General features: G+C 41.5%; 2 protein-coding genes across 5 annotated transcripts in view; both read right to left on the bottom strand.

Moving 5' to 3' along the window:
• cita (citron rho-interacting serine/threonine kinase a) overlaps positions 1 to 11953 on the bottom strand; it is a 37389-nt gene extending 25436 nt beyond the window's left edge. The window contains exons 1-10 of one of the 4 annotated variants that reach the window (XM_075460508.1): positions 11882 to 11953; positions 11550 to 11669; positions 11280 to 11421; positions 10703 to 10878; positions 9173 to 9274; positions 5463 to 5605; positions 5103 to 5196; positions 4802 to 5008; positions 4472 to 4625; positions 3024 to 3213 (exon numbers count right to left, since the gene is read on the bottom strand). In XM_075460508.1, coding sequence (XP_075316623.1) covers positions 3024 to 3213; positions 4472 to 4625; positions 4802 to 5008; positions 5103 to 5196; positions 5463 to 5605; positions 9173 to 9274; positions 10703 to 10878; positions 11280 to 11421; positions 11550 to 11648 — 1307 coding nt within the window. In that variant the 5' untranslated portion in view covers positions 11649 to 11669; positions 11882 to 11953. Of the gene's footprint in view, positions 1 to 3023; positions 3367 to 4471; positions 4626 to 4801; positions 5009 to 5102; positions 5197 to 5462; positions 5606 to 9172; positions 9275 to 10702; positions 10879 to 11279; positions 11422 to 11549; positions 11670 to 11881 lie in introns of those variants that run through there. The other 3 variants (XM_075460505.1, XM_075460506.1, XM_075460507.1) reach the window with 3 other exon arrangements.
• Positions 11954 to 12547: 594 nt separating this feature from the next.
• Positions 12548 to 14525, bottom strand: crybb3 (crystallin, beta B3). Its single transcript, XM_075462049.1, has 6 exons — positions 14457 to 14525; positions 13992 to 14084; positions 13732 to 13847; positions 13512 to 13644; positions 13215 to 13357; positions 12548 to 13033 (listed from the first exon to the last, which is right to left on the bottom strand). The coding sequence occupies exons 2-6, from the start codon at positions 14064 to 14066 to the stop codon at positions 12685 to 12687; spliced, it is 816 nt and encodes a 271-aa protein (XP_075318164.1). The 5' UTR covers positions 14067 to 14084; positions 14457 to 14525; the 3' UTR covers positions 12548 to 12684.
• Positions 14526 to 14547: the final 22 nt, after the last annotated feature.

The following is a 14547-nucleotide window of genomic DNA, read 5'->3' as shown; positions in this document are numbered from 1 at the left end:
CTCTGAATAGATGTTTTCTGAATAAAATGAATGGGGCCGTATGAATGAATTCCCAAATACCGCGAGGGAATCTTTAATAAAGTTGACTCAGACTGAGTCATGAAGTTAAAAATAATCACAAAAACAAGCACTGCTCTCTCTTTCCGCTTCTCTGCATGGAGAAACATCCCCCCGAAACACATCGAGACATGGTGCACGTACCTTATGATACATAAAGAAATGACCCCACACACATTTAGATTTTTCCAACAAAAACAGAAACTCTTCAGTCATTTCCCAATCAGTTCAGGCTTTCCTGTGGATTAAATAGGGAAGTGTTCCCTCTAGCTGTATTCCCATTTAAACATGTAATAAGACACCTAAATTCAGACAGTTTTCCAGGTGAACAGTTTGCTACACTGTATGTACAGGTAACGTTGCAATCCAACTCCTCCATCTGGGGTTTCCAGATGGAGTTGCTCGTTTTTTCCAACAGATAATTTTTATTTTATTTATCACCTAGAGATTCCGCCTTCTTGATATGATGGGAAAACATGTTAACGCGACAGGCCATGAATATTACTAAAGTGGAAATGCGAGTCCACTCTTTGTATAGTTGAGGAATCTGGTGGTTGTCGTGTCTTTGAAGTGTGGCCGAAAAATAAGAGCTCAGTGCAAACCGCATCAAACAAAGAGGTAGACACAAAGAAAGCGTGCCAGTTAAAAGCTTAGCAGAAAACGGCTATAATGCAACGGTGCACAGCAGCAACGCAAATATACATGATAAAGACAGTAAAGTTATTTCCCACAAAACGTTCTGGGATTCTTTTTTTTTCCTAACCAGCAGAAAATGACCGGTGACTCGTTTGTTTCATTTCAACCTCGTGCTAGAAACATTACAACAAAGAAAAATTAGAGAGACGGTATCCATTCATCCAAAATGTACGCAAAATGTAGACAAAATCAAGTAGAAAAACAACATTAACCCAGCAGTGTCAAATGGAATCCGAAGGGGAGTAAAACACGACCCCTGCGTTACAAAAGGCACGGGTACTTTTTTTTTTTTTTTTTTAGAAATAACTATTTGCACAAATATACATTCTTAACATCAATGAGATTTCCCTCCTCAAAAAATGACAATTGTATAAATTATATGCATAAGCATTCCAAAAGAATGAGTCCCTTCGTAGTGAGAGATTCATTTTTCCTTGTACTCAAGAGGAGGTTTTGGCCTGATAGCGGCTCTACGAGGGAGGTCAGGGGCTCTGTAAAAACAACAGAAAACAAAGCTTGTGAGTGCCCTCAGCAGATCCCTCTAAAATTTGGCCATTAGCTTCCAAGATGTCTCACCAAACAAAATCCTAAACAACGTAATAGCATCAGATAAGGTTTAAATGGTCACCTAAATCAGCAGAGCTCATCCTCTTGGTACTATGACTACCATTTCAGACCCACTATCACCCATCTGGCATCATTCAAGGCACTCAAGAACAGGACACTTTCAACAGGACAACTCTCCATCAGAGTGTTAGGTGATTGACCAGACAGACTGTCCAAGTGACATTCTTGTCACTCCCAATCATCAGTGGGCAAAAAACCCCAGATATCTCATTAGTTGTATGAACTATTTCACACTGATGTCCTGAATAAATTTTAAATTCCTCAAAACCGACACTTTCCAGCTAAAACTGATTAGTTTACATTCAAGAAAAATTGCAAAGAGGATTTTTCTGACACTAAACCCCAGATGGCGTCTTATAAATTTGAGTCAAGCTGCTAAAGGGATTTCGCTGTTGAGTTTTGCTAATGAGGAGTCAAACAAACAAGTTCAAAAAGAGTAAAAAAAAAAAAAAAAAAAAATCATTATAGTAGCTGGAACCCCCAAAACACATGATTAGCATTTCATTATTCCTGGCTCTGAGCACATTTCTCTTTGCTTTTCATCATTGTAATGAAGAATGTGAACATGCATATGCATGCACCCACACAAAATTGTGATACATTCAATGAGCACTGAGCTCCTCTTAGTCAAATGCAGCAAAGAAAATGACTGGCTTCAGTTGAAAACCATGAACAGATGACTGATGGTGTAACAGCAAGGGACAGAGACATTAGAAGAGGGAGAAAATAAGAGGAGGAGATGAGACGGGTAAAGATGGGGGTGGGGACCGAGGGAAAAAAAATAAATAAAGAAATCACGGTAGTAACCATAGAAATAGAGTCTCTCCCCCAATCTGAGCCCACATCCCGAGCCCACATCCCTTTTCCCTGTCTAATCTGAAAACGTTTTTTCTTCCCTTTCTGTTGCTGCTGCTGTCATGATCCGCAGTCTCCAGCACCGTTAACCTGCCAGAACGTTGGCATGGGGCTACAGAAAGGAAACCCATCCCCTTACTTTATTATCAAAGGTTAAGAAGCCAAACACCATTAGGGTAAATTACACTCCCAAAACCCATGCCATAAAAGTCAGGAGCCCATTATTTTTCCACAGTAAAAGAGAATCCACAACAACAGCAGTGAGGGTGGGATTGTGCCTATGTGTGGGGTTCCACTTCTCAGCAATCCTCACTGACACACTCAGCCGCATACCAATCAGTGTTGATGGCAAGATAATGTGGGCTAACATCCTCTGGTTCATTCATTGGATCTACCTATGTATCATATCAATTATGTATGACCTCAAGCACAAAAAAACACAAGACGGAGAAAGAGAATACCACAGAAAAGGGGGATCCCTCCTCTCCCTCATTCCTTGTCTGACACAGTAAATGGCAAAACACCAACAGGGAAAATAACCAACTGACCAGGCCACCATGCTATGTCACCTGAAACGAGGCTACCTGGAAATTGTTGCAGTTGTAATGAGGAAACTAATGGCAGAACAGCAGCCAGTGCTAGCATGGGGTCTTTAACCAACAAAGGTGTTACAGAGGTGTATGCAAGAGGTCCCTGTGCTGATGAAAAACAGCGGATCGGACTTTGTTTAAAAAAAAAAAAAAAAAAAAAAGAAAGGCCAGCAATATTAGTAAACAGGTAGCACTTACTCAGTTTTGGCCAATAGTGTCAATGCTCTGCTGAAGAACCAGCCTAGAAAGGGCAGATCCTGGCCCTGGAAGCCCACTGGCAGAGCTCCTCGCTGGGTTGCTGAGGCTGGCCAGGGGGCAGCCTGCTCCGGCTCCTCAAAATTAGAGGTGTCATCTTCAGCGTGCAATGCAGGAACGAAAGGTGGGAGAACTGCAGGGGTAACGGATGAGAGGAGGGAATAAGAGAGGACAAGGGAAAAAAGGAAGCAGCGACAAACAGGGTAATGAAAGAAAAAAAAGATGTAAAAAAAACAAAAACACAACAAGGAGAAAAGGAAGAGAAAGGAAGGGAGGAAGAGCAGAGCGGTGGGAGCCTAGAGTGCGGTAAGTCGCGCGTTGATGCACATGCTGCCTCTATCCCTCCCTCCTCCTCCGCTCTCCCTCTCACATACACATGCTAACTCACTCTCCCTCACTGCAGCAGAGCAAGCTAATCAGCTGGAGCCACAGCTGAAGCAGAAAGCTCCATCAGTTTTGATCAGTCAATAATCAAGAGCTGTATATTCAATGCAGACATTTACACATGTAACACTCTTGATACTGCATTTAAGAGCCAGTAATCAAACACAAAATTGAAAAAGTGTATTAAGAAAAAAGAAAAAAACACATAAAAAGCTCCTGAAATCTAAACACTGCATCATCACTTAAAGAGTGTGTGGTTTAAAAGATAAAAATAACAATTTAATAAAAAATAAAAAATATTCAGTGTTGATAGGAATACTGTAATCAGAAAACAGCTTTGAGGAAAAGATGTTTGGCAAACACCCCAGAATAGGAGGGTTTAGTCATCTGAAGAAATTATCATCTGAAGCTAAAGCAGTTCTGCAGAGCAAAGTAAACACTCATCATCCCTGCAGCTACACTTGTGAATTACAAATACAATGGAGGGATATGCTTGGTAAATGTGACCATGCGCCACTGAAAATCTAATTGGAGTGTTATGGGTGTGTTTTCCAACAATTGGTCAGCTGCCAATGTCAAACGCAGCGGCAACAATGACGCCTGAACACACGTGTTTTTTTCGCCACAGAGAGCTTGTCTCGTGTTATTCGTGCTGCATCTGTAAAGGAGATGAGTTGCAGATCTTTACTCTGTGTGCCTCACTTCTCATCTATGCCTCTCCTCCCTAGGAAAGAGCTGGCCTGCTGCCAAGGGCACACAGAATCTCATTATCTTACTACTAAAAACAGCACTGGTTTCACGATTGTTGGTTGTTGTCTACATAGACCCACACTAAAGATGCACTTATATACACGTTAGAATACAACATTAACATTAAGCCGTTTTTCATTTGTCCAGTGGCACGATTACAGCCGCCCTGTGACGTTTGAAGCCAAATTGAGCATTTTTTTTTTTTTTTTTTATGAAAGACCAGAGAGGAGAGTGTCAGAAGAAGGGAATCCCCTCACCTTGCCTTAAGTTGTTCCAGTCTACACTGGAGAAGAAAGAGTGACAGCGGAGTCCCTGGAAACCCAGTCGCTCTTCTGCTCCGCACAGCAAGCTCTGCACCAAGTCAACAAACTGCTTGCTGGCACGTGGCTCCGCTGGAAATTTTAAGTAATGCTGTGGGCAAAAATGTGATGAGAAAAGACCCGACTCAGTCTAAATATTGAATTGATTCTACTGGGAGTATACAGGTAATTTCCTGGATCTTCAAGAATTCCAAGTAACAGATTATTTACAAGTCGGACACAACCGCTGACCAGTGATGCACTGTCATCTGGTCTGGTACCATGTACCTTGAAGTTGAGAATGTTGTGAACCGTCTTGGTAGGAGTGCCATCAGAAAAAGGTGACTTGGCGTAAATCATCTCATAGGCAATGACCCCAAGGGACCACCAGTCACACTCGACCCCATAGGTGCTGTGAGAGCCTCCGTTCATGGCTGTCAGGACCTCAGGGGAGAGAAAATCCTGCGTCCCAACAGGCACTGTGGCAGTGGCGACCTGGAAAACCCATGAAGAAAAGACCTAAAAAAAATTATTTCATTGCCAAGAACACTGAAGTTAATTCATTGGCCAAACTCTGTAATCCACTTACCGTTTTGTTAGCAGTCAGCCTGGCAGCGGATCCGAAGTCGGCCAGCTTAATGTGACCAGTCCGATCGATCAGAACGTTTTCCGGTTTGACATCTCTGCAAGAAGGTAGTTTACAAGAAATTTGATACGGCTTTTGTTGCCCATGGACTATAATATGTCAGCCGCTCTGAAGATAATGGAATACATTTGGAATCGTCAGCGCTGTTTTCATACAACATACTATCACATCCTGAGGTTAGAACGGAAGCAAATTGAATGAAAACTTAAATGTAGAGAAAGCAGCTGTGAATCTCCTTAATCGTGCTCTTCTGCAAAACCCTGACAGACACTGAGAAGTCCTATGAAGTAGCCGATGTCTTACCTGTGGACGTAACCCAGCTGGTGGACAGCGTGAATGGCCTCTACAAGCTCAGCCAAATAAAACTGTGTCATGGACGCATCGAACTGATCCTCGTATCGGTTCAGCAGAGACATCAGGTCACCGCCTGGCAAGTACTCCATTGCCTGAAATATACACAATATGTACACATTTAGATGTCGGCAGAACAAAACTATGAGCAGCATAATGAATGAATTTGAAAGACTGTGTGTTTGAGCATCAAACGCTGTTGAAACATTAATAAATGATGATAAACATGCTTATACTTGTAAGATCGTGTGTGATGCGTTTGAGCTCGTATCAAAGCTCTGCTCAATTTAAACTTATTGGGTAGTTCTTCTCATTATAGATTCAGTTATGTAACAACCAGACACTACTGCTGATACATCTATGATATTGAAGTCAAAGCACAGCTAAAAATACATCAAGAATAACAGAAGCAGAATCCCCATGCAGCTTGTACATCTGTGATCTCTGGTCAAGTCAACATGGCAAAACAAAAATCTCCTTTAAGAAATCTTTTTGTTTTAAAGGCTTTAGAAATAAAAATAAAAACACCAACTTATTTGTTGTACACATAAAGAAAGGCACGATTTGAGCCATGCGTTTGCATCCAAACAGCCATAACAGGCGAGATCTTCTGGTGCATGAATGGTCTGCAAGTCTGAATGAACGGGAGCATTCTCTAGTGTTACCTAGCAACAGGAAGACTGGGTGCCTCTCTGACACACGGATAAAGATGGATGCTTTGTATTTTCCTCCATGCTCAGTTAGCGAGCAGGGTGAGAAAGAAAGGGGGGGTAGAAAGGAGGAACAACAAGAACTGAGACAGACAAGCAGGGGGCATGAAGGAAGATATATATAGGTTTAGAAAGAAAAACAAAGGCCAGTATATAGTATAAAGCTTTGATGCGCAAGAAATGCTTTTTGTCCTCTCCCACCTTGGCCAGCACAAGTCTTCAGAGAAAATATAGATTTTGTGAGGTTAAGCCATCACAATGACTACTCTGCAAGTTGTCTGTGAGGGATTAAATGACATGGAAATAAAAAGGGGGTAAAACACTGTGGCGAATACGTTTCCTCTCTTGTAGGTATTGTTAGTTCAAAAACAAAATATAAAAAAAATACATTATATACATATAATATATATATTTTTTTATATCGAGAGGGCATTATATGTGAAATTAAAAAGCAAGAATATTACAGAAACAGTAAATGCAGCTCTTGCCTTTTTCCATCACTTTTCCACAACTGCACTGCCTGAAATGTAAGATTTTAGCTAGGTCTGAAGATTGCCCACAGCACTTAAGAGGTCCAGTCCAGAGAGTAATATAAAGTGTGCTATTAGCCTGAGAATAATCGTTCTTAGTCGTAGATGTGCTTGTGGTAAGCCTAAAGTCTTTTCTGGAACATATATGTTGTATCAATCATTGCCATCTTCTGATTCCATCCTCCAACAACATATGGACTCACATATGACCCATTTTTCTGCCCACTTTTTAAGCCAACTTGGTTTTGACCAAGGAGGTTGGTTCCAAGCGTAGACATCTGATATCCGTTTGAAAACTGCTCCTTCAATAGTCTTGGATAAGGATAGAAGTAGAAATATCAAGCGTTGCTGAGGGTCGAGCAAAAGCCTGAACTATTCTCAAAGCCATTGAACACATGTTAAAATCCTGGAATGTTGGAGTTTGACCTCAAGGATTTCGGTGGGAGTCCGATCGAGCACACACGTAGTGTAGCAGCTGCATTCCAGGAGTTTTAGCATCTTACTTCCAGCGAGAGGAATACCACCTTTTCTGTAGAGATTTGTGGCAATAAAAAAAAAAAAAAAAAAAAAAAAAAACATTGAGTAATGTTTTGAAGGTGGAAAAAAATTTCCACATAATCTGTGGAGATGTTGTAATTGCAAAAAAAGCAGTTTGATAGCAGCACTCGTGCTGGATGTGAAGGCGAATAGGAGCGATTAATATCCCTCAGATCAGCTGGGTTGCTAAGAGTTTCTCCATTGGCTCTCAGCAGCTGTGTGATCGTTACACAGATTTCAGATGTATCAGTTTGCCATGGGTGGAGCAGGTTGGAGCAAGCGGGCTTGGCGGATAGACACCACAGGCTACTCAAACTCAGCTCCTTTTCAGGGCCTCCTGACAGGTTTCCTGCTGCATCTTCACTCTCCAGCTGCTCTGTGCTCTCTTAGTGAAGATGCAGTCTAGTATTTCTTATGTTTTAAGATTTATTTCGAGCCTTTTAATTATTGATTAGAATTCATAAATTATGATGAATGGCTCACTTTCACCAGTGTCACCAGAAAATTCTCATAAATCCCTTCAGCTGAAAACCTGTGCTGGGTCCACAGTATATCAGGGACCAGAGGTCAGCGGCGCTCCAACTGAAGTGAAGTGAATGTTCAAGCCGTCATAACAACACAACATTCAAATGAGACGTATGAGGAGGCAAAAGTTGAGGGAATTTCCATTTGTTGGGAATTAAAAGCCCAAGTTCCTCTCCTCCCACAACACACAGGAAGTATGGGAGTATGCTGGGGGAGATAATGGGGAGCACAGACAGGGTAGCGGCGTTTTCCGTTTTGACGCAGGTCTCAGCGAGAACCAGTAGCTCCACATATAAATGATCAATGTGGGAATCTATAAAGTACATACTGGAATAGACAGAAATACTGTGGACGCACACGGCTCAAAAACTGTTGACTACTTACACAGTTTTCAGCACTCAATTTGCCTTTTCTGTGGCCTTGCTAAGTTGGCTCATACAGGTAATTTGGCTAAACCTTAACGCAGGGAGGGCTGAATATGAATCCACAGGACATTGTTCTACTATTAGAGCAGAAAAACAATCAGAAAACCCAAACCAAAATCTGAAAGGCCTATTCTTTATGCACAAGTGGTAGCAGCATGTACATCAGACCGGCAAGTGCATCCTTCTGGGTTTGCAATTCACTCTGAATGACCCAATTTTTCCTCTTGTCCAATGGTAATATGATGAAAATTAGAAAATTATTCAGATTCATAGAAATGTATCCTGCAGTAACTTGAGTACATCCTTAAAGTTAGGGTAGGAGATCCTGGATTTTGAGTCCAGTGAAGCTGCATTTTGAAAATACACAGGTAAAAAGTCCCAACCCTTTTCTTCACTTTCCCCCCGAAGGCACGCCTCTAGAGTACACGAAGGTGCACGAGCACGAAGGTGCACGAGCACGAAGGTGCACGAGCACGAAGGTGCACGAGCACGAAGGTGCACGAGCGCTGTTCTCACAGCAAGCATCCATCGTTGCCGTATTTAGTATTTAGTATATGATAACTATACGTTTAATAATGCTAGGTGCTAGCCAAGCTGGCTCTAGTTTAGCTTCCTGCCAAGCTTCTGGACGTTCACGGAGCAGGGTACGCGCACAGGGGGAAGGAGGGGGAGGGAGGAGCAGATTGCAGTTTGATAGACGGCATCAGAATCCAATCATTGTGAACGGACCGTTCACAATGATTGGATACTGTTTTTCCTAGATTGTACGTTCTAGAGGCCACTAAAACTTTTCATATTAATGTCAAAACTTTTAATTAATTGGTTGCAATGGGGGTGTGAAGAGTATTTCAAGCAATATGTAAAAAAATGTTCCAGAAAAAGATATCCTACCCCGCCTTTAAGATAGAAAAAAATAAAAAATGCTGCAGTCTCACCAGGAAGACATGATCTTTATCCTGGAAAGCATACAGAAGCTGAGGGATCCAGGGACTACCGTTCAGGGCCAAGATCCTCCGCTCCTCCTCATGAAAAATCACCTAAGAAGAAATGAAAAGGCACGCAGTCAGCATATATACATGCAACATAGGCGACACACACACACACAAAAAAAAAAAAGAGTAAAATGTAACAACTTCAGTCATTTTGTGCCGTTTTTTTTTGTGTGTGTAATCTGATCTTTTCGTGTCTTATTCAGTGAAACAGGAAGTGACCTTCATAATAATTAGTGATAGGCAGATTAAGCGGTCAGTCAAATAAAACTAGCCTATTATTTTCCATTTGGTGATTATTGGATAGTTTATACAGCTTTGTAATGTAATTTCTTTCTGACGATCCCTCTCCAGCCTCGGTTCAGGTTATTTGTTTGTGAAGTGGGATGACATTTGAATTAAGCAAAGTAGCTGCAGATGGCACGCACAAAACATTTCTTGTTCATTAAAATTGCACTTGAGATCTCTTCCAGTCACAGCTGTTGTACTATTCTGACTGAGATCTACTCTTTGAGTCATATGCCAGAGAGCTCAGCTGTCAAACAACAAACCAAAAATTTGATTCTCATGTATTCAGCCGCACGGCGCTCTCTAGTGGACAGTTTTAAGATTACGCCTTTGGAAAAACTAACTGGGTTAACGCACAGTTAACAATCCCTACATGAACACCGGAGAAACACAGACAATACAACAACCTTGTTAAACTATCTTAGTCCTGCATATATTATAAGAACTTGGACTACATACGCAGGTGTCATTCTGACCAGATGCAAATCTGGTGCCGACACAAAAACAGCCTAAAGATTCTACTGTTTATAATGTCTATCAAGAAGTTGGCTGAATACTAACATAATGAAATACTAAAAGACAATCTGGGGCTTCACTATAGGAGGCGTTTCAGTTTGCTTTAGCAGGAAAAGCACATGAGTGTTACTAATAACATTAACAATGGCTCCACGTCCCAGTAAGAAATGAAAGCGACATGACAGTTATCCATCATACTGTAACTCCCAAAACTAAAACAAGTATAATCTTTTCAAGGACTATTGTCACACCGAGCTTAACAGAAATAAATATACAAAAATGAAGCAGATAAAGAAAAAAATAAAGCTTCATTGTGAGATAATGAAAAAAACAATATGATGAATGTAATGAGAAGAAAAAAAAAACTCTTAAAACCAGATAAACTAAATAAGGTCTAACCAGACAAACTAAGTGAGACACAATTAAACAAAAGCCAGATTAACTAAATGGGTTTTAAGTAGATCCTCACCATCATTAAATCTCCTACTTTCGACTGTGCTTTCCCTGCTGTGACATATGTACCCTAAAAATAGGCTTAAATACACGGTAAAGTTACAAAATCAATGAAGAAAACTAAACATACTCTACTACTATAAACATGCCATCAACATTCTTTTCAACATTTGTTTTTCAGTTACGTTATTCTAGCTGAATAGAATATAGGAATCTTACATTGTCTTGAGTGCGCAGAACTGCCTTCTTCATCACTTTAAGTGCACAAACGTCTCCGGTAGCCTTTTCTCTGACCACTTGGACTTCAGCAAAGCGACCCCGACCCACCACTGCACGAAGCTCGAAGTCATGAGGCCCTGGCTGCAGGGCCCGCAGCTCCGAGACCACATCTGAAACTATTTCACACACACAACCGGGTTTTCAAATGTAAATATCTAAATTAATATCATAGCACTCACACAGCAACATGCTAGATTTGAGTTATGTGCACATGCTGACTTTTATAGGCATTCAATAAAGTTAACCTGGCTGGTACTGAAAAGAAAACGGCGTAAGAGAAATTATATTCTCGTGTTCCCTGGTTGATCATTTTCTGAGAAGAAGTATAATAATTTATTTTCATTTAAAACTGTACACATTGTGAACTGGCCGTCAAAGACAACAAAGCAATTACTATTAAAAAAAAAATCTCTCAAAAGCTGAACAAAACACATTAGCTGAGACAGTCAGACCATTCAAATGGATTGGCCTCAAAAGCAACAAAGAACTCTTCCACATGTGTAAAACATATGCTTACATTTGTTGACAAACTTTGCCACATGATGAACCTTCATAAGTTCTGGAGAGGTGCACTCTTGGTAAAGTAGCAGCAGAGCCTCCAAAAACTCCTCCCGTCCTACAGTGCGTCCTCCATGCTGCCCACACAAGCTCACCCTTCCCTGGGGACAACACACAAAAGGAGGAACGGGAAGTCAGCTTCTGACTGAAGGTTTATGGCGGTTATGGTTGAGACGAAGCATATATTCATGTCACAGCACAAGAGCGTGTAAAGAGTGAGTAACTTCACCTGAAACACCTGGTTGAGTCGCAAACTGCGGCTGGTGATAGGCTCCGCATCACCGAGCGTTTTCAGGCTTCCTTGGCTGACGTATTTGAATTTAAACATGGCTTTCTTAACACATTTAACCTAAGCGGAAAAAACACGCAGTGAGTTGAAGTTTAAATGCAGCGTAATGACGGATCACACACAGAGCCACTCATCAAATGTCAACAATGCGTCCCTTTTAGCGTGTCCTAAGATAACGGTGGCTACCGTTTGTAACGTTGCTAACGCGACACGCGTTCGTGTCTTTCATTCACAACGTCAAAAACAAAACGGTGCGGTGTGACAATACTCACCAGACTGCCATGCAGGAATAAATAATACTGTTTTTACGTTGGCACACAGACGTGCCAAAGACCGCACTGCACCGCTGTTTCCGGGTCAACTTTCAAATTTTGCGCGTTTCCCGCCCACCTCACGAGCTTGTTGAATGAAGGAGGCGTTTGATTGGATGTTACGAATTTTTATTTGGGCGGGTCAAAATGTGCGTTTTAACCAATGACTGTTAAGAAAAGCAGGAAACGCTTCCTCTTGGAAAAGCAAACTTACTTTCTGAGACATTCCTCAGAGGGTTTCTTAAGGGTGTTTATTGTTATTTTATCGTTTTGATAAGCACAACGCAACATTTTTGGAATACATTCATGTCATGTTGTTTAACAACATTATCATTTAATAACTTTATTGTTTAGACAAAACTAAATACACACTGTAGGTCCAATTTATGTCCCATCCATTGATTGCATGATATCATATCAAACGGCTTTTATCAGATAAACCAATTATTTTGCTGCTCTTTCCAGTCTTTTTCTCATGTATGAAAACAAGGAGCTAATTTACAGACCACTATGATACATTAACCAATCTTCTTAGTCGTGATTTATGAATATTAAATACACTTAAATAACTTCCACAAAGCCAAAATCAGGGCCAAAACCTTTATTTCCAACAGTGATACATGTTTCATGATTTTCAGTTCCAGTTTTCCAAAACTGCATGGTCAGATAGCTTAAACTTTTAAGGAATATTGAAGAGAGACTGGGGACAGGCCAGGTGCCCTCAGCTTTCCCCAGTTGCTGTGGGAGGTTTTAGAGGTGTGCTGTTAAGGTTTGGGCTGAGTTTGGGATTTAGGAATGGGGTTAGGATTAGGGTTAGGAGTAGTTTTGGGATTGGGAGGTGTAGGAGCAGGTGCTGGGGCAGGGGCAGGGACAGGAGCCGGGGCTGGGCCTGGGCCTGGGACAGGGCCTGGGGCTGGGCCTGGGGCAGGGGCTGGGGCCGGGGCAGGTGCAGGGGCAATAAAGCACCCTCTCTTATGCCACTGCATGTCCCGCACACGTCGGACGGACTGGATCTGAGGTGCAGCGGCTCCCCAATCATTCCAGTGTTTGAAGTCTCCATGCTCAAACACATACTGACGCCCTCTGTAACCTGGATACATGTATCCCACCCACCTTCAGAGGAAAAAGAGCAAGTAGTATATCACATTTCTGTCACAGTGAACAAAGGTGTTTCTAAAGTATTTAACACCTGTTAACAAGCATAGGTCTTTTTGCTCCTGGCTCTAGTTTTTATAAACTGGAGTCCATGCTAACAACTACTAATACATTTGTGACTGAGAAGGCTACATCTTACGTTCCACTGATAGCCTTAGCACTGGCCACACGGTCCTGGAAACCATATGCCCACAGACTGGGGACATCATCGTCAACAATCTCCATCTTTTTGCCTTCAAAGCCTGTATTCTCAAACAGGTGCAGCTTGTGGTCCGCGCTTTCCTGAAGAAAGAAAGGGCATGTGTCTCTACATTCATCTGTAATATACAAGTGTGTCTATTACACCAACGATTGAATAGATATAAAAAAGAGTAATGAAAAATAGTTTACTATAAAATGCAACAAGTCTACAGCCTGAGCCACCATGTGTACTAACCACTTTCAGAGGCCTGAAGGAACTCATATTGTAGCTACTCTGGCTGTTGGTCCAGGTGCTCCAACGAGGATATTCTCCTTTCTCAAGCACAAACTGCTCACCTGCAAAACCTGGGCGCTCAAACCCCACCCATCTGACAAAAACAAGAAGTGCATGACTTAAAAATGCATGCATATATTCTAAGCAAAACTAAGATTGAGGGTAACTGAGAGCCACTTACGGTCCCAACTCCACAATGACTGATCCGACTCTTTCCGTGTCCTCCAAGACATCTTTACATTCGCCAGACAACTCCACCTTTTTTCCACGAAAGTTCTCAAATTCAAATATGGCCAGCTGCAAGACAGGGACAAGTGGAGAGTTGGATGATGAGGTCCAAATCCTGCAGTGATTCTGAAATATTTTCAGTTCAACTCGAACATTTTAAGTGTTGGTATCACTGGCAAAATAAACAGAGAACAATCTTGTTGATTGCGGTACCTTATATGTAGGTCCTGCCCCTCCTTGTCCTTTGTCTGCAGGCAGTTGGTCTGGGGTTCCCTGCTGTTCTGTCATTTTTATTTATTTTTTTTGCTAAAAAGCAGTTACAATGTTTCATGTCAAACTTACATGAACTTGTAAGTTCTACAACTTTTGTCAAGTTTGAACACAATGTAACTAGCAGATTATACCTTGAATACATGGAGACACATAGGCCTGTAACAGCTTTTTTTAATAAGAGTTTGATTATAATTTCACAAAGCTATCAGGAATTCATTTGCACACTTTTTTCACACTCAAATACTGTGTGAGAGCTGCTTTTGTAGAAATAATAATAAAAAACCAAAAACGTGTTAGCGTACACATATAATTAGAACCAAGTATTCCGGATGCAGACGGAAGAGGAAGAGGCAGAGATTGAAAATGAAAAACCTGTCACAGGATTATCGAAATTTTTCAATTTACCTGGATGGCTTGTGCTTCACTACACCCCGAACAAGCCAAGCTCTCCGCCTTTCCTGTCTTTTCTTTCCGTTTCGGCCTGTCTCAGTGTGAG

The sequence above is a fragment of the Odontesthes bonariensis genome, chromosome 3 (genome assembly GCF_027942865.1).
Source record: "Odontesthes bonariensis isolate fOdoBon6 chromosome 3, fOdoBon6.hap1, whole genome shotgun sequence".
NCBI lineage: Eukaryota > Metazoa > Chordata > Actinopteri > Atheriniformes > Atherinopsidae > Odontesthes > Odontesthes bonariensis.
Note: the sequence above shows the minus strand (reverse complement) of the source record. Positions and strands in the feature narration are given on the sequence as shown.

Excerpts from the sequence above, each read along its gene's own strand:
- crybb3 (XM_075462049.1), bottom strand. The coding sequence starts at position 14,066 with ATGACAGAACAGCAGGGAACCCCAGACCAACTGCCTGCAGACAAAGGA. Across the intron at positions 13,358-13,511 it reads CCTTCAGGCCTCTGAAAGTG|GAAAGCGCGGACCACAAGCT; the intron begins GTTAGTACACAT and ends TTCTTTCTTCAG. Across the intron at positions 13,034-13,214 it reads GCTAAGGCTATCAGTGGAAC|GTGGGTGGGATACATGTATC; the intron begins GTAAGATGTAGC and ends TTTCCTCTGAAG.